Source organism: Hemiscyllium ocellatum, chromosome 23 (genome assembly GCF_020745735.1).
Source record: "Hemiscyllium ocellatum isolate sHemOce1 chromosome 23, sHemOce1.pat.X.cur, whole genome shotgun sequence".
Taxonomy (NCBI): Eukaryota; Metazoa; Chordata; class Chondrichthyes; order Orectolobiformes; family Hemiscylliidae; genus Hemiscyllium; species Hemiscyllium ocellatum.
Genome location: NC_083423.1, coordinates 40,095,772 through 40,114,052, shown reverse-complemented (window position 1 = coordinate 40,114,052; position 18,281 = coordinate 40,095,772). Strand labels below are relative to the sequence as shown.

Genomic DNA, 18,281 nt, shown 5'->3' with positions numbered 1-18,281 from the left:
TCTTGGAGAGACACCGTCATTGTCCATGGAGCCAACCATTCTGGGCTGAATTTTACCCAACTGTATTATGATAAGACAAAAGAAGCTTCAGATTCAATACAATATAGTTGGAAGTCTATCTTTTTACTTTAACTTCATAAAATATTTGAGACTAATTACCTTTGTGAGCTGTGCTAAATTTCCTCTTTACTTTAACTCCAAAATATAACAGTTACTTACACTGACATATCCATGAATTGATTAGGCTTTTCTCTGAGTTCATTGGCAAGAAAGATATACATATATATAAGCTATGTATTTATACCTTTTTGGTATTCAAATATGCAATGTTAAAATCCATTTATAGCATGCTTACCAATTGCATGTTCACAACCACTAGGGATATTTTCTTGTTAAGGACTGAGGGTTGACCTGGACTGAGCAGCTGAGTAGGCTAGTGTATTGTTTACCTCACCCTGGAACCCAGGTTCCGGTGTAAAACATAGGCAATGAATATCTTTTTGTCTTTCTTTGAATAGATCTGGAGGGTGCATGATGGTGCTTTGCTTCATATTTGTTCAGAAGAATCGGAGATCAAAGATTCCAAACATGGGGGTTGGGTTACAGATCTTCACTTCTCCCCTGACAATAAGACATTGGTCTCAACTGGAGGTTACATAAAGGTAATAGCAAAAAAGGAGCAGCTTTTGAAATATAATACCAAAGTAATATTTTAACAATTTTGCAATGCAGTTTTTGAAGTGTTTTTCTTGTTTACTTATTGTAACTTAAACTGGAAGTTTGAGGGTTTGAACAAGCCTACTCCTGCTCCTTTTCTTTTGTAAGCCAAGTGAACGTTACTTCATTTTCACAAAGGTGCTACTACTGCCTTGAAACAGATATTTTATTGCTATTCCATAGTCAAATTTTAGCAATGACGTGGAGGTGCCAGTGTTGGACTGGGGTGGACAAGGTCAGAAGTCACACAACACCAGGTTATAGTCCAACAGGTTTATTTGAAATTACAAGTGACTTTTACCTGACGAAGGAGCAACGCTCTGAAAATTTGTGATTTCAAATAATCCTGTTGGACTAGAACCAGGTGTCATGTGACTTCTGAAATTTTAGCAAGTGTGGGGTTTTGATATCTGGTATCATAAATATAAAACTGCCTTCAGTTATTTACAATTGTTATTCATGATGCAATGCTGCTCATCAAAATGTTTTGAAACTTTTCTTTATAAAAGAGATGCAGTAAATGATACCTCTGCAGTACAGTGGTAACTTAATGGATGAGTTAATGCCCACCAGCAAACCTAATAATAAAATCCTTGCTCTGCGCTACTCAGTTGTTATCAGCAGAGGTCAAATCATGATCATTTTCTCGCTAATTAAGAGACGTAGAAAAAAGTGAAAGTACGATTAGGCCATATGACACACTGAGTCTGCTCCATTATTCATTGTGACCATGACTGACCATTCGATTCAGTAGCCTATTCTCACATTTCCCTCATATCCTTTGTTCCCTTTAGGCCAAATATCATATTCAACTTCTTGAAATCATAAAATGATATGGCCTCAATTGCTTTCTATAGTAGCAAATTCCATAGGCTCATCTCTCTGGGTGAAGGATTTTCTCCTCATATTAGTCCTAAATGGTTCACCCTGTATCTTTAGACTGTGATCCCTAGTTCTAATTCCCCAGCCAACAGGAACATCTTCCTACATTTACCCTGTCCATTAGTGTTCAAGTTTTATAGTTTTATATAAAACTCTACCCCCTCCCTCCCCAATCCCCTTAATCAAATACAACTCTAACTAGTTCCACCTCTCCTCAGAATCTTTCTGGTGAATTTTCGCTGCACTCCCTCTACGGCAAGACCATCCTTCCTCAGATAATGGCATCCAAACTGTACAAAATATTTTGATATAGTCTCACTGAGGCCTTGTACACTTGCAGCAAAACACCCCTGCTGTGATACCGAATCTAAATTTACCATTTGCCTTCACCTATGGTGATTGGAGTATGAGGACACAGGTCTTGTTGCACATTCCCCTCTCAGTTTATGGCTATTCAACTAATAATCTGCCGTCCTGTTTTTGCTCTCAAAGTGGTTAACCTCACATTTATCCACATTATAATTCATCTACCACGCATTTGCCCACTCACTCAGCTCACCCTCCCACCCAGCTTTGTGTTATCTGCAAATTTAAAGATATATTTAGTTCCAGCATCCAAATCATTGATAAGTATTGAGAAAAGCTAGGGCCCTAGCATTGATCCTTGTGGGACCTGACTAGTTACTGCCTGCCATTTGGAAAAATGCCATTTTATTCCTACTCTTTGCTTCCTGTCTGCTAGCCAGTTCTCTATCTGTGTTAGTATGGTACTCCCAAACCCATGGGCTTTAGTTTTACATGCTAATCTCTTCTGTGGGATTTGGTCGAAAGCCTTCTGAAAGTCCAAATAAACCACGTCAACTGGCCCCCACTCAAAAATCCTCAAAGGATTCCAGTAGATTTGTCAAGCATGATTTCCCTTTCGTAAATCCATGCTAATTCTGAGCCAAATGCTCAGCTGTTAAATCTTTTGTAATGGGCTCTTGCATTTTCTGCACTATAAACATCAAGCTAACTGGTCTATAATTTCTGGTTTTCTCTCTGCGCCCCCCCCCCCCCCCCCCCCACTTAAATAAAGTGGTTGCAATAGCTACTCTCCAATCTGTAGGAACTGTTCCAGAGTCTATAGAATCTTGAAAGATAAGCACTAATGCATCCACTATGTCTAGTGCTATTTCCTTAGGTGCTCTTGGAACTTCATTTCATGATTCCTGGAATTAATGATTTTTTCGTTTCTTCTTGGAAAAGGTCCTGTCTGAAAAGACCAACGTTTAGTTCCCATCCATAATTTTCCTTGAGAATAACTTAGTGATTCACATGAATACAATGTACTGAAAAGCCCTGATGAATCATGTGTACAATCTCACGGTCAGAAGTGAACAGTAACAATTCCAAGTGCTGTCTCTCTAAGAGAGTATCAGAAAAGAAATCAGCTTCTCTTTAGATTTGTTTTTCTTGGTAAGCATATGTAATGTTACAGTAAAAAGTGAGGTCTGCAGATGCTGGAGATCAGAGCTGAAAATGTGTTGCTAGTTAAAGCACAGCAGGTCAGGCAGCATCCAAGGAACAGGAAATTCGACGTTTCGGACCAGAGCCCTTCATCAGGAATGAGGAGAGTGTGCCAGGCAGGCTAAGATAAAAGGTAGGGAGGAGGGACTTGGGGGAGGGGCGATGGAGATGTGATAGGTGGAAGGAGGTCAAGGTGAGGGTGATAGGCCGGAGTGGGGTGGGGGCGGAGAGGTCAGGAAGAGGATTGCAGGTTAGGAGGGCGGTGCTGAGTTCAAGGGAATTGACTGAGACAAGGTGGGGGGAGGAGAAACGAGGAAACTGGAGAAATCTGAGTTCATCCCTTGTGGTTGGAGAGTTCCCAGGCGGAAGATGAGGCGCTCTTCCTCCAACCGTCGTGTTGTTATGTTCTGGCGATGGAGGAGTCCAAGGACCTGCATGTCTTCGGTGGAGTGGGAGGGAGAGTTAAAGTGTTGAGCCACGGGGTGGTTGGGTTGGTTGGTCCGGGCATCCCAGAGGTGTTCCCTGAAGCGTTCTGCAAGTAAGCGGCCCATCTCCCCAATATAGAGGAGGCCACATCGGGTGCAGCGGATGCAATAGATGATGTGTGTGGAGGTGCAGGTAAATTTGTGGCTGATATGGAAGGATCCCCTTGGGGCCTTTGGATGGAAGTAAGGGGGGAGGTGTGGGCGCAAGATTTGCATTTCTTGCAGTTGCAGGGGAAGGTGCCGGGAGTGGAGGTTGAGTTGATGGATGGTGTGGAACTGACGAGGGATCACGGGGGGAGTGATCTTTTCGAAACACTGATAGCGGAGGGGAGGGAAATATATCTCTGGTGGTGGGGTCTGTTTGGAGGTGGCTGAAATGACGACGGATGATATGATGTATATGGAGGTTGGTAGGGTAGTAGGTGAGGACCAGCAAGGTTCTGTCCTGGTGGCGATTGGAGGGGCGGGGCTCAAAGGCGGAGGAGCAGTAAGTGGAGGAGTAGCAGTGAAGGGCATCGTTGATCACGTCTGGGGGGAAATTGTGCTCTTTGAAGAAGGAAGCCATCTGGGTTGTACGGTATTGGAACTGGTCCTCCTGGGAGCAGTTGCGGCGGAGACGAAGGAATTGGGAGTATGGGTTGGCGTTTTTGCAGGGGGCAAGGTGGGAGGAGGTGTAGTCTAGGTAGCTGTGGGAGTCGGTCGGTTTATAGTAAATGTCCGTGTTGATTCGGTCGCCCGAGGTAGAAATGGCAAAGTCTAGGAAGGGGAGGGAGGAGTCTGAGACGGTCCAGGTAAATTTGAGGTCGGGGTGGAAGGTGTTGGTAAAGTGGATGAACAGTTCAACCTCCTCGTGGGAGCGTGAGGCAGTGCCGATACAGTCATCGATGTAGCGGAGGAAAAGGTGGGGGGTGGTGCCAGTATAGCTGCGGAAGATGGACTGTTCCACATATCCTACGAAGAGTCAGGCATAGCTGGGGCCCATGCGGTTGCCCATGGCTACTCCTTTGGCTTGGAGGAAGTGGGAGGATTGGAAAAAAAAGTTGTTCAGGGTGAGGGAGGCAATCTTAAATGGAGGCAATCACATTAATGATACTATTTCTGATCTTTTTTCAGAAATAACATTGCACTGGATTTGATGCCAGTCCCATTCTCAAAACCCTGTCATATAGCTGATTCTAGACTGCCAGGAACTCAACGTAATGGATTTCTTAGTCCCACTCCTGTCCACTGCATCTTTTGGCACTTCTATGATACAAGTAGCTGCTGGCCGATCACATTGGCTGACAACTCCGAGTGGGACTTCTCCAAGTAAGAGGAGGAAATCCCATTTCCAGTCATTGAACTCTTCTTGAAGCATTAAATGGCTAAGAGCAGTGGTGCATTTTCCACCAACTGTTCAGTTAGTGGAAAGTGTACCTGCCATCCTAAACTCTTAGTCCATGTTCGCTGCTGTTCCAGTTGACCTCAGTAACCCATGTACAAGGAGCAACCTGACATTGGTTCTTGTTCCTGACACCTATCATAGAAGGACATGTAATTGGGGGTCAGGCAAGCAACAATAGGATGGAATTTGTCTGTTGCTCCACCTTTGATAGAATTGCCCGATACTACACACTGCTGAGACTCACATCTGATTCATCATGCATCAAAGGATTGCATGCCACAAAAATATGGTGTAGAACATAGGCAAACAAGGATTCATTTGTCTGGTTTAGGACAAAGGTCCATACTAAGAGAATCAATAATTAGTGACTTGCATGAGAATTAAATATGGCTATTTTACATGACAGGAGTTCACTTCTGCTAAATTGGAATGGTTACCTTCCTAGTCCAGCATGATGGCATTGTTCAGCAGAATTTCATTCTCCAGGATGTGTTTATTTGAAAATAGTTGTCAATTTAATTGGTAAAAACAAAATTTCAGCACAGTCTCCTTGGGCAGGGAAACCCAATAAGTCATTTGTTATATTAGCAGAAGCAAAGGTCAATCTTGTATGTATCCTTGCATCCAAGGATTATTCATTAATGTCAGTCTAAGTTAATTTGAAAGCAACGTAATTTTTTTTACCTTATTGAAAGCTCCAAATCCTCATGGAGAGCTTCATAACAATAATTCATCTTTTGTCACTTAGAGAACGGTTTGTGAGAATATGTCAGTTCCACAATGAAAATGCTTTGGGCCATTCTGTTTATAATTACCAAAAGGTACCATTTTGTAACAGAGTGACTGACTTGACTGATTTGTCCCACAATGATTTATAACTTGGATTCAGAAACACTGCACAATATTACGTGCATTATAACTATCAAGGAAAGATGCCTAATTGTTCTTTGTGTAAATGGGGACTATCATATTAATGATACTAAAATTACTGTTGTGCTTTTTCAGAAATATGATTCTTCCAAATCATAAAACTGATGATATTCAACTGAATTTTGAAAGTTTCAAATGTCATTGATCAAATGCTTGTATCTTAATGTCATAGATGATGTTTGTTCTACGTGCGTGAGTGCTCCCAAGAGTTAGTGCAACCTTTAAATTCAGGAGTACTTCACCAAGGTGGCAACTATAAAATTATAATTCATATTCTTACAGCACATGTAAACTGACATTTTAATCCATCGCTTGAATGATCTATCACTCAGCTAGGCAGTGAAAATACCATTCTAGTTACAACTGATTGCTTTACGTTGGCTCAGAACATTGCAGCATGCGAAAAGGAAGCCCTTGTAGACTTGTAGCTGTCTTTCTCATAGCACAAGTGCCTCTAAGATTGTAGTATCATACCTTGAGATCTATAAAAGAGTCACAAACAAAATTGATAAATAATCATAATATAAAGATAAAATGCTGGTAATACTCAGCTGACCAGACAGCATCTGCCGAGAGAGAAACGGAATTAACATTTCAGGTAAATAATCTTTCATCAGAACTTATCTAAAGATTAGAAAACGAAAGTCTACAATGCTTTGAAAAATTGGAGAGACAAAATGACTGGCGGTGCAGGGCTAAATGGAATGATCATGGGACAAGTAAACAAACAAAAGCTGTGTGGAGGGGGCAATGTGAGTGGCAGGCCAGCTGCTAACAGCAAAAGTAAAGGGAAAAAATCATATGCAAGATGGTATTTAGTTTTGTTTCCAAATATTACATTTTATAACAACTTTAACAATGCACAAGATAATGATTGGATGTTGTGTCGGCAAGGATGCAGAGGAGGAAACCATAAAGAAAGGTTTTGCGCACTTAACAAGGCAGAAAGGTTTGGGGAAGGAATTATGACACCTGTAACTATGTCTGCTCAAGTTCAGGCATTTATGGCTAAAGGAGTAAAGTATGAAAATAAGGAATTTTTACAGCAATTGTACAATGCAAAAGTGAGACCACACCTGGTGTAACGTGTACAATTTTGCTCTCCTTGCTTAAGGAGGGAGGTAGTTGCATTGAAGGCAGTTCAGAGGAGCTTAACTAGATTGATTCCAGAGATGAGGCGTTTATCTTATTATGAGAAAGTGCAGTTTAGGTCTATATGCTCTGGAATTTAGAAGAATGAGAGACAATCTAATTGCGTACATAAGATGCTAAAGTGGATTTCCATCGTAGGTAAAGCGAGGATGTTTCCTCATGTGGGGCAATCCAGAATAAGAAGTCATACTTTTAGGGTAAATGTAGCAGATTTAAAACTCTGGAGTGCAGTGAACGCTGGGATATTGAGTAAATTTAAGGATTATGGTAAATTTTTAGTTGGTAATGTGTTGAAGGGTGATGAGGAGTGGGCAGGTAGGAAGGTAGACTTGAAGCTGCGATGGGATCAGCCATGATCAAATTTAATAGTTAAACAAGCTTGAAGGGCTGAAATGCCTACTTTTGCTCCTAGTTTTTATGTTTTTTATATCTGCCACATCAACTTAACTATCCATCCACCAGATGTGGCTCAGTGGTTAGCATTGCTGCCTCACAGCAACAGGGTTCCAGGTTCAATTCCTACCTTGGGCTACTGTCTGTGTATAATTTGCACATTCTATATGTATCTGCATGGGTTTCCTTCAGGTGCTCCGGTTTCCTCCCACAGTCCAAAGATGTGCATGGCCATGAATTGGCCATGCTATAATTCCCCATAGTGTTAGGTGCATTAGTCAGAGGGAAATGGGTCTGGGTGGGTTACTCTTCGGAGGGTCAACGTAGACTTGTTGGGCCGAAGAGCCTGTTTCCACACTGTAGGGAATCTAATCTGTCTGGACAACATCAACTGCATCATGCCTCATTCTTATCTGACAAAGCTACCCATCATTCCAGAATCATCGTGAAGATTCAAAATGTCCCCTGGCTTTCTTTTTTGCACTATCAATAGCTTCTTCTACTTTTGCTTCCAACAACAAATGTAAGAGCTGTTGTACTACTTAGCCATTACAATTGAGGTTATCCTTGCAGTTGCTTCTGCTGCATTCTTCCCTTCCCCTTTCTCATCAAGTCAAACTACATTTAGGGACACCTTGCCTTAGCTCTGTCTAGTTTCCTTCCCATCTCTCGTCTCTAACCCAATACTTATTACCTTGATACCATTTCCACTAGATACCTACTCACCTAAATGACCCCATGTTATCATCACTCTCTCTCCGCACCACCCTCAGAGGTGTCATCAGAAATCCCCATGTCCCTGAAAACCAGTGTGTAATCTCCAGCATTCCTTTCCTCTCAAATTGTCCTCACCTAGATTTGTGGTCTTTCTTTCTTCTCACTTCTGTTTCCTTCAAACTAGCTTTCTGACCTGCAGTTGAACTTAAATAACTATTATAATAACTAAAGTAATCATTTCCCCAAAGTTCTCAATCTCAGAGATGTAAGAAATTCTCCTTCTCAAATACTTACCTTCCTTTATCCAGTGGGGTGGACTTGGTTTTATCTTTCTCATCTGATCCCAACAAAAGCATCAAAAGTACTGGCTTTTCTATCCAATCCCACTCAGTTCTATCTGGAATCCCCAAAGATCTCTCTTTTGACTCCCACCTTTTTTTCACCTGTATGATTTTGCATCACAATTTTATCTGCAAACCTAGAATCAGATTTCACACGTAAGCTCACAACACCCAATTCTCCCCATGCACCACCAGTCTCAACCTTATTGTCTCTGAATTATTGTCAGACTGTTTGTCCAACATTCCATGTTGAATGAGACACAATATCCCCCATTAAAAAGTAGAAAGGTTGAATCCATTGCGTTTGTCTCAGTAAAAATGTTCTCATTTCAAAGATCAAAACAACTGTCAGGAAACCTCTCTCATCCATCTGCTGCTGAAATCCCATCCGTATCTGACATCAAGAACTTGCGTCTTTCTCTAATACTCGAGTAAAAAATGAGGTCTGCAGATGCTGGAGATCACAGCTGCAAATGTGTTGCTGGTCAAAGCACAGCAGGTTAGGCAGCATCTCAGGAATAGAGAATTCGACGTTTCGAGCATAAGCCCTTCATCAGGAATAAGAGAGAGAGAGCCAAGCCGGCTAAGATAAAAGGTAGGGAGGAGGGACTAGGGGGAGGGGCGATGGAGGTGGGATAGGTGGAAGGAGGTCAAGGTGAGGGTGATAGGCCGGAGTGGGGTGGGGGCGGAGAGGTCAGGAAGAGGATTGCAGGTTAGGAGGGCGGTGCTGAGTTGAGGGAACCGACTGAGACAAGGTGGGGGGAGGGGAAATGAGGAAGCTGGAGAAATCTGAATTCATACCTTGTGGTTGGAGGGTTCCCAGGCGGAAGATGAGGCGCTCCTCCTCCAGCCGTCGTGTAGTTGTGTTCTGCCGGTGGAGGAGTCCGAGGACCTGCATGTCCTCGGTGGAGTGGGAGGGGGAGTTAAAGTGTTGAGCCACGGGGTGATTGGGTTGGTTGGTTCGGGCGGCCCAGAGGTGTTCTCTGAAGCGTTCCGCAAGTAAGCGGCCTGTCTCACCAATATAGAGGAGGCCACATCGGGTGCAGCGGATGCAATAGATGATGTGTGTGGAGGTACAGGTGAACTTGTGGCGGATATGGAAGGATCCCTTGGGGCCTTGGAGGGAAGTGAGTGTGGAGGTGTGGGCGCAAGTTTTACATTTCCTGCGGTTGCAGGGGAAGGTGCCGGGGGTGGAGGTTGGGTTGGTGGGGGGTGTGGATCTGACAAGGGAGTCACGAAGGGAGTGGTCCTTGCGGAACGCTGATAGGGGAGGGGAGGGAAATATATCCTTGGTGGTGGGGTCCGTTTGGAGGTGGCGGAAATGGCGGCGGATAATACGTTGTATGCGCAGGTTGGTGGGGTGGTAGGTGAGAACCAGTGGGGTTCTGTCTTGGTGGCGGTTGGAGGAGCGGGGCTCAAGGGCGGAGGAGCGGGAAGTGGAGGAGATGCGGTGGAGGGCATCGTCGATCACGTCTGGGGGGAATCTGCGGTCCTTGAAGAAGGAGGCCATCTGGGTTGTGCGGTGTTGGAATTGGTCCTCCTGGGAGCAGATGCGGCGGAGACGAAGGAATTGGGAATATGGGATGGCGTTTTTACAGGGGGCAGGGTGGGAGGAGGTGTAGTCCAGGTAGCTGTGGGAGTCAGTCGGTTTATAATAGATGTCTGTGTTGAGTCGGTCGCCCGAGATAGAAATGGAAAGGTCTAGGAAGGGGAGGGAGGAGTCTGAGACAGTCCAGGTGAATTTTTATCTTAGCCGGCTTGGCTCTCTCTCTCTTATTCCTGATGAAGGGCTTATGCTCGAAACGTCGAATTCTCTTTCTCTAATACTAACCACTTTGCCACACAGTTCATTGTTCTTTTGCTTTTGGCTTCTTTAATTTATCCTCCCCTTTTGTCTGAATGGTGGCAAACTAATTTTTAATCTTGTATGCCCTACCAGCTGACACTTCTTCCTTACCTTTGCTGCCTCACCGCATCCTTCAAAGCCCTCCTCTTTGACTATACTTCTGGTCACCTTCGCCCATATGTCTGCCTTTAATAACCTCTGTGAGGCACTTCAGGAATTTTTCTTTTTACTGTGTTCAGTGGCACCAAACATTTGTTTTCCTTATGCCTGGAAGAAACTGTAATTCAACTGTACTACATTGTTTGCATCCTTTATTTTCCAGGAAGAATTGAGTTTTATGTCAGTTGAGAAAAAAGCCTGAATCACAACATACTATTGTAAAACATGGCCCTTTAGTATAACTAATTCTGTTTGTAGATGGGATATTGTTAATAGACTATTCTTGTCCATTAATCACCTAATTAGTTTTAGAATAAATGCTTCACATTGAGGCAGCCGTCTTTGTAATGGTCTCGAGCACTCCTGTAGAGTTCATGCTATTTATGCACATTACTTATGTCCTGTTACGATTTTAATTAAGCCTTTGCTGGAGTCATGCCTAAGAATTATCCTAACAGTGTTATCATGCTAATGGTGTGGTCTGGACAAATACTGCGTAGTTACTGTTACTATGGTAACTCTGTGAAAACTCTGATGAACAGAAAATATTTGCATATCGATTTTATCAAGGGAACAGCACACTGCTTGCATCTTGTCGATATTCTGGGTGTAGGCATTGAGATTGAATCCTTAGGTACATATTCACATATTGTTGCAATTATTTTTGGAAAAGAAATGAAACAGTCTGACTTGTTGAACATAGAAACGTGACTGGTGTGAAATCTAACAATCCAAGTGATCGTATTTCATCACTTGTGGGAATCCACTAAAATCTGCTCCCTATGCTCAATCACATTTGAGTACTTGCAGTTTCCAGTCTGTCTTCAATTGCGAGCAGGAATCTAAGCTGATTAGTATCTTAATCAGTCAAGGAGCTTGCTGACCAATTCTGTTCTCCTTGTAGCTATCACAAGCAGGAATTGGCCATTCAGCCCAAGAGCTTGTCCATTATTCAGTTAGATCATCATCTATACCTCATGTCACTACTCTAATTCATGTGACATCCTTACTCAATAAAAGTCTTTTCATTTCAGTGTTAAAAAATGTAATTACTCCACCATCTCAACATCTTGGAGTATAATTCAAATTTTCCTTTTGTATGGGAAAGTCTTCCTGATTTCATTCCTGAATAATTGTGGCCCTCGTTCTGAATATCTCCACTAGGGCGAAGGATCTCTGTGATGACTCCCTTCGATCAATTGACACAACATGTAAGGGATTTGAAAAATGAAAATCTTAAGAATGGATTCTTAATCCTTTCCATTCTTAATCTAGTCAAAGACACAGGGGATTTGCACATTAATTGTTAAGTTTCATAGTCACTGCTTAGAGGCAACAGTTTACAGACAGTGATGGGAGAGAATTACTGACTGTGTTCAAGCTTGAGTTCCTTGGCTGCAGAGAGATATAGAGACAAACCTCGTTACATCAATCTGGAATACCTTCTGCTATATCATTCACAAACACAGCTCATGACCCAATCAAAATTATCAACAACCCGATGACCTTTAGCACACTGGCACTGACAGTCTCTGAAACAGTCCTCGCCTTGGGGAAAGTAAAACTTTATTATATTAAAACTATATTAGCAAAGCAACAGTTAAACTCAGACCAAAAAAAAGTTAATATATTGTCCCGAATGTTGGTCTGTGGCCAAAGTAGCTTTTGGCACTGCAGTGTCTTCCTGAATCAGAATGATTTCAGCTGAATTATTCTTGACTGATGACATCAGTGATAGGTTGTGGGTTCACCTGCCAGAGCCCTTCTACTTTCAGTGAGAAGGTCTTTCAGTGTGGTTTCAACCTTGATTCTGAGAGCGTTTTGGAAAAAAGAAAGAATGGGAGTAAGGGCTGTTGCTGTAGGAAAGTTACCTCTAACTGTGTTGAAAACTGATAACTTTTGTTACACCCATGTGAATTGGATCATGTGACCCCTCAAATATTTTAGATATGACATCTTCATAACAGCATACATATTATATCCCACGATTTGTGCTTCAGTAAACTCAGGAAACAAAAGCATATGATTGTTAAGAGATTCTAACACCAAGGCAATTCTGGTATTATCTTTCTTGTAAAAGTAAGAAAGCACTTTCTGGGAGTGAAGATGTCATTTCTGAAATATTAATTCAAAATATTATTGAGTGGACATAAATCTATATCTTTGATTTGTTGGAAACAGCACTTTGCTGTAGGAAATATGTTGCATTTGTAAAGGAATGACTTGCTCATCTCAAGTCAAGGTCTGTAATATTTCAAGAGGTCACAATTACATGTTTTCATTCTCGGGCATTGCATTTGTTTTGTGAAAGTAACAAATGGTTTTAAATCCTTGAAAGAATAACTTGTAATTTAGAATGACAGTATCCACACATTTTGTTTAATGCAATGACTGTTAATTCTTGTCATTCACAAAGTTTATTCCTGTTCTCAGCAGTAGAATATTTTAACATACCTTTTTTAGATTAAGTCTTAATTTTAAGTTTATATCTTTATAACTTTGTGTTTCAAGTTCTTTCCAGTTGATGGTACACCAGAGAAGGCTCTGGCAGTCATGGACAAGCTACATGCATTTATTGTTCATACTGTGCTCAGCATATGTTATTTGTACGTTTGTTGAATCAAAATGAATATTATTATTTTTCTCAACTTAGAGCTTTATTAAGTTTCCTATAAGGCAGAGACCGTTTTAGATACATCGAGGAGAAAGTGAGGACTGCAGATGCTGGAGATCAGAGCTGAAAATGTGTTGCTGGAAAAGCGCAGCAGGTCAGGCAGCATCCAAAGAGCAAGAGAATCGATGTTTCGGGCATGAGCCCTTCTTCAGGAATGAGGAAAGTGTGTCCAGCAGACTAAGATAAAAGGAGGGACTTGGGGGGAGGGGTGTTGGAAATGCGATAGGTGGAAGGAGGTCAAGGTGAGGGTGATAGGCTGGGGTGGGGGCGGAGAGGTCAGGAAGAAGATTGCAGGTTAGGAATGCGGTGCTGAGTTCGAGGGATTTGACTGAGACAAGGTGGGGGGAGGGGAAATGAGGAAACTGGAGAAATCTAGGTTCATCCCTTGTGATTGGAGGGTTCCTAGGCGGAAGATGAGGCGCTCTTCCTCATTTGAGTTTCCTCATTTCCCCTCCCCCCACCTTGTCTCAGTCAAATCCCTCGAACTCAGCACCGCCTTCCTAACCTGCAATCTTCTTCCTGACCTCTCCACCCCCACCACGGCCTATAACCCTCACCTTGACCTCCTTCCACTTATCGCATTTCCAATGCCCCTCCCCCAAGTCCCTCCTCCCTACCTTTTATCTTAGCCTGCTGGACACACTTTCCTCATTCCTGAAGAAGGGCTCATGCCCGAAACGTCGATTCTCCTGCTCTTTGGATGCTGCCTGACCTGCTGCGCTTTTCCAGCAACACATTTTCAGCACAGATTTAGATACTGCATTGATTTGTGCTTTGAGGTGTTAGAATTTGCATTATCCAAGGTATCCAGATCCTTATGGTTCAAGCTTGCCTCATCAAATATCAGCAGTGCAAAGAAAGCCAGTACCAATACTGCAACATCAGTTATCCTGATGCAACTTCCCACACCCCCAGTCTTTTCAAGAATCATTCATCTTCATAAATAAGGCTTTTTTTGACCTTTTGAGAACTGTCAGGTGCAGATGTGAAAATGACGCCGTGAGAAGAGAAACAGATGCAGTTTTCAGGGACTGAATCAATCCTCAAGACACAGGGCTGGATCAGGAATGATTTCAGTCAATGTAAGCAAATGGTAGTTCAATGAGCAGGTGCATAATAATGAAAGATGGTTTGGCACTGGGGAACTTGACAATGCTGAACGTAAATTATTTGGAAATGGGGCAAAAATAAACAGATTAGGTCATAAAACAGTATAAGACAGTAATCTGAAAGTAGGAGGTCACTAAACACAGAGGGAACTGAGCAGATGCGAGTTAATTTAGCTGACCAATCGCGGATGTAATTTAATATGGACAATGAAATTGAATAGAGGAAATACCAATGGAGACATGAAATGAATGGTATTAGTGTACAGGATTCAGTTTAGGAGAGGGTTCTGCCAGTATCAGTTGTGAACATGTTGAAATCACTAGTGTGCTACAGTTGTATCAAAACTCTGAAAGGCAATGTTATTTCTTTATTAGAGACGGTTAAAGTTTTGAGGAGTGTTTGAGTATTGTGCTTCAAAGCAAAATACATAAACACAGGTTTGGACATAAAAACCTCATCCATGCATTTTAATGAAGGTGTAACTAACCCTTTATCCAAATCTGGAAGCTGAAAATACAGATTAAGTTTTTGTACTTAGAAATAGGTGGAAGATAAGCAATATCTGAAACAAAAACAATCCCACAAGTACTTTCAAAGAGAGAGCTGGAACTGAGCTAAAGATGTAGAATTTGCTTTGACTGTTTTGTCTGTGCTGATTTATTGTCACTCATAAAAGCAGCCTGATGATTTGTTTCATTAAAGTATTTTAGATTGTCTTTCATGACGGACTTATTGTTACATCCTTGCATTCTGCTATCATATTTAATATTGGATCAGATTTGCATGTTCCTGGATATGAACATGGTAATACAGGAGTGACTGTTAATGCTGTACTCAAGAGGATAGTTAAGGCAGATGTAAGCTCATCACAATTGGTCTTAAGCCAGCTTTATTTTCATTCTTTGCCTGGCAGTCCTCTCCAGCAATTCTGGGTTAACTCAATTCGCAAAAGGTGATAAATTTTCCACTTACCAGTACTAATGTTGTACGACTGCATGAATGTAGCATTGGCTTCAGCTTTCCTTTCCAATTGGTATGTCCCTGCCATATGAGATTATATGTTAAGAGTAGAAATTGGCCATGGAAATTCAAAACCTGTTCAAGTCTCTTCCTCTATTCCTAGATGCATGTTAAAAAGGGGTTAATTGCTCTAACCAGCACTTAACCATTCCTGTACTCCAACTCTTGTCAGACCTAGTCGGGATAGAAATGAGTACCTTACATATACACTCTGTAGTTTATTTGTTTTCCTGTTAGTTAAACACAGGTGTTGTAGTGTATAACTAACTATTGCCTGCCAGTCCTAAAATATGCTATAGTCATTTAGGTTAGCAAGTGCAGTTAGGGTGCATGATCAGCTTAAACAGTGATGTAGCTACGTTTTTGAAATTGTAATCTGCTAACTAATTTAATTGCTTTATTTTAGGGAAGCTAATCCAACTGTGACTGCAGGTAGAATTTAAATTCAGTTAATAAATCTGTAAAGTAAAGGCTAAAGATCAGGAAATTACCATTGGTTTTTGTAAGTACCAATCTGGTTCATGAATGAAGGGAGTCTGCCATCCTTACCGATTCAGGCCTACATATGGCTACAGATCGACAGCAATGCACTTGACTCTTAGGATCATTCAAAACAACGTCTAGTAACTGTGCAAGTAGTTTTAATAACTTTTCTGTGAAGTTTAGTGTTTTGACTTTATTGATATTAGCCATATGTCCAATACTAAATTCTCATCTTAGTAGCACAGAAATGCAACTGAAATAATTTTCAAGAAATATGTTACATGCATTCATGACTTCCCCTTCAAACAGAGCAATCCTGTCTCTCTTTTACATATGGTTGTTTTGAAATTGTTAGTATTCAGAAGGAGGCTGCTGTTTTCATTATGTTTTAAACTGAAATGCAGGAAACTGTCAGACTATAGAATGAAAGAGGTTTATAAGGTCCTGAGTACTAACAGAATTGTTTGACCAGAAGTGTTTGGTTAGAACCACAAAGGACTTACTCAAAGCTTAGAAATTCTAAGCTCAATTATGTGAATACTCAAGGAAGAAGATACCAAAACCTCCAGACGAGTGATGCAATTGAAAGCAACAGTTAAGTCAAACATGCAGAAATGGTAGAGAAGGAAATTATTTCTAGTGTTTGAGTACTATAAAGATAAGTTGTCGGGATAGATGGAGGATTGTATTTTTACTGTTTGAAAACTTTTCAGATTGTAATATTTGTGATTAGTTTGGTTTATTCAATTTTATTTTTTTCTTTTGCAAAGTAAATTCCAGTTTTATTGTTAAAACAAGGCCTACAGTATTGTGTACTTGTTTTAACCTTGTTTAATTAAAAGAAAGCAAAATATGATCTGTCAAGGTGGATTTCATTCTGGTGCAGTAATAACATCAGCTGACACCATAACAGAAGTCATAGCTAATTGTGTTTCCATTGCACAAAACTAAAAGATTTTTGCTTCCTTTTTTTTACTGCATTTAATTCTCAATTTCAGGCTTAAATTTAGCATTCGGAGTATTCGTTATAATAGCAGCCCACTACTTTGTTTCCTTGCACAGTAGCTGTTGAAGATATGCAACCTTAAGCTGGAGATTCCACATTTGGTTGCAAGAAATTCATTACCTCAAAGATTTCAAGTTTTCTGGGGGCTCTGAGTTAGCTGAATGTTTCTTATTCTAATTCTGTTTTTAAAAACATTCTCTCTCCTTTTGCAGCTTCCCCCCTCTCTCAGCCTTGAAGCTTTGCTCTGCCCAATTCTCGCAGTCTCCCCCTTCCACTGGCCTTTGCAGCTCCCCCCCAACCTTCTTCTCCCACCCATTGTAACCTCACCTTTCCTTTCAATTCCATGATAAACTCCGACCCAGCGTGTAGTCGGTTTCTTTCCCCTACACCCTAGTAAACAGATCCCACCCCAGGCAAGCAGACAGATGACAAACCTTGCCTTGGCATCCTAGTTAAGTACTTCCCTGACATCTCCCTGTCTTTTATTTCTTTGCTACCATACTTATTACTTTTGCAATCACTGACTTTCTCTCACATGTTTAATCCTGGTAGGGTCATACCGAAGCGCTCAGCAGCAAATGTGAAAGAGACCCAATCTGTTACTAGAGAAGCAGCTGCTCAGGGATTTTGGTTATTCTACCTATAGATGGTATTCCCAAATAACTTCTCCTAGCAGTAGAAGTCATAGATTTGAGGTACTTGTTGGTAAAATGTGCACATGCTGCAGCTGTGCAATAGTTAGACATTTCGCATTGTTGCCACTGTGCACTAGTAATGGTAGTGAATGTTTAAGGCAATGGGCGGGCGGCAATCAAGCAGGCTGCTTTGTCCTGCTTGTTGTTTCTGTTGTTAGCGGTGTTGCACTCATCCAGGCAAGTTAAGTATTCTGTCACACGTCTGACTTCTGTTTTGTAGATAAGAGGCATGTTCTGGGGAGTCAGGAGGAGAATTACCTGATGCAGAATTCCCAGCCGCAACCTTCCGTTGTAATTGCATTGTTTAGATGGCTTGGTCAGTTCCGTTTTTGATCAGTGCTAATGATCCAAAATGTTATTAGTGAGATATTCAGTAATGACAGTCAACTGTAGGTCACTGAATGAGGTTTTAATAATGCAATCAAAGTTATGTGGCCACAAATTGATGTGCCCTTCCTCATCAACTTGCTGTGTTCTTAAACTTAAGCAGAAATTAATTTCCTAATTGTCACAAAGACGCAAATATTTGAGTGTGTACTATGTAAAACAACTTGTGCAGGTAAGAATACATAAAATTTTGCCCTACATACCAGTGTGTTGTTAGTTCAAATTTAATCTAAACATAAGATGAGGAAGGTCACCTTCTGCTGGCAACTGTTCACATTGCCAAGGGAAATAATTAAATGAGATATTCTTTCAAGCTTCATTTGCTTACGAGTGAAATTTGCAAGCTGTCCATTTGAATTATCTCTTTTCCTTCCATGCTCAACAATATAGT

The 18,281-nt window shown here is 41.4% G+C and overlaps 1 protein-coding gene across 4 annotated transcripts in view; it reads left to right on the top strand.

Annotated features, from left to right (window-relative positions):
* Positions 1-18,281, top strand: part of apaf1 (apoptotic peptidase activating factor 1) — a 196,665-nt gene that overhangs the window by 155,069 nt on the left and 23,315 nt on the right. For all 4 annotated transcript variants that reach the window (XM_060842926.1, XM_060842922.1, XM_060842924.1 and 1 more), the window contains one exon: positions 519-662. In XM_060842926.1, coding sequence (XP_060698909.1) covers positions 519-662 — 144 coding nt within the window. The remainder of the gene's footprint in view (positions 1-518; positions 663-18,281) is intronic.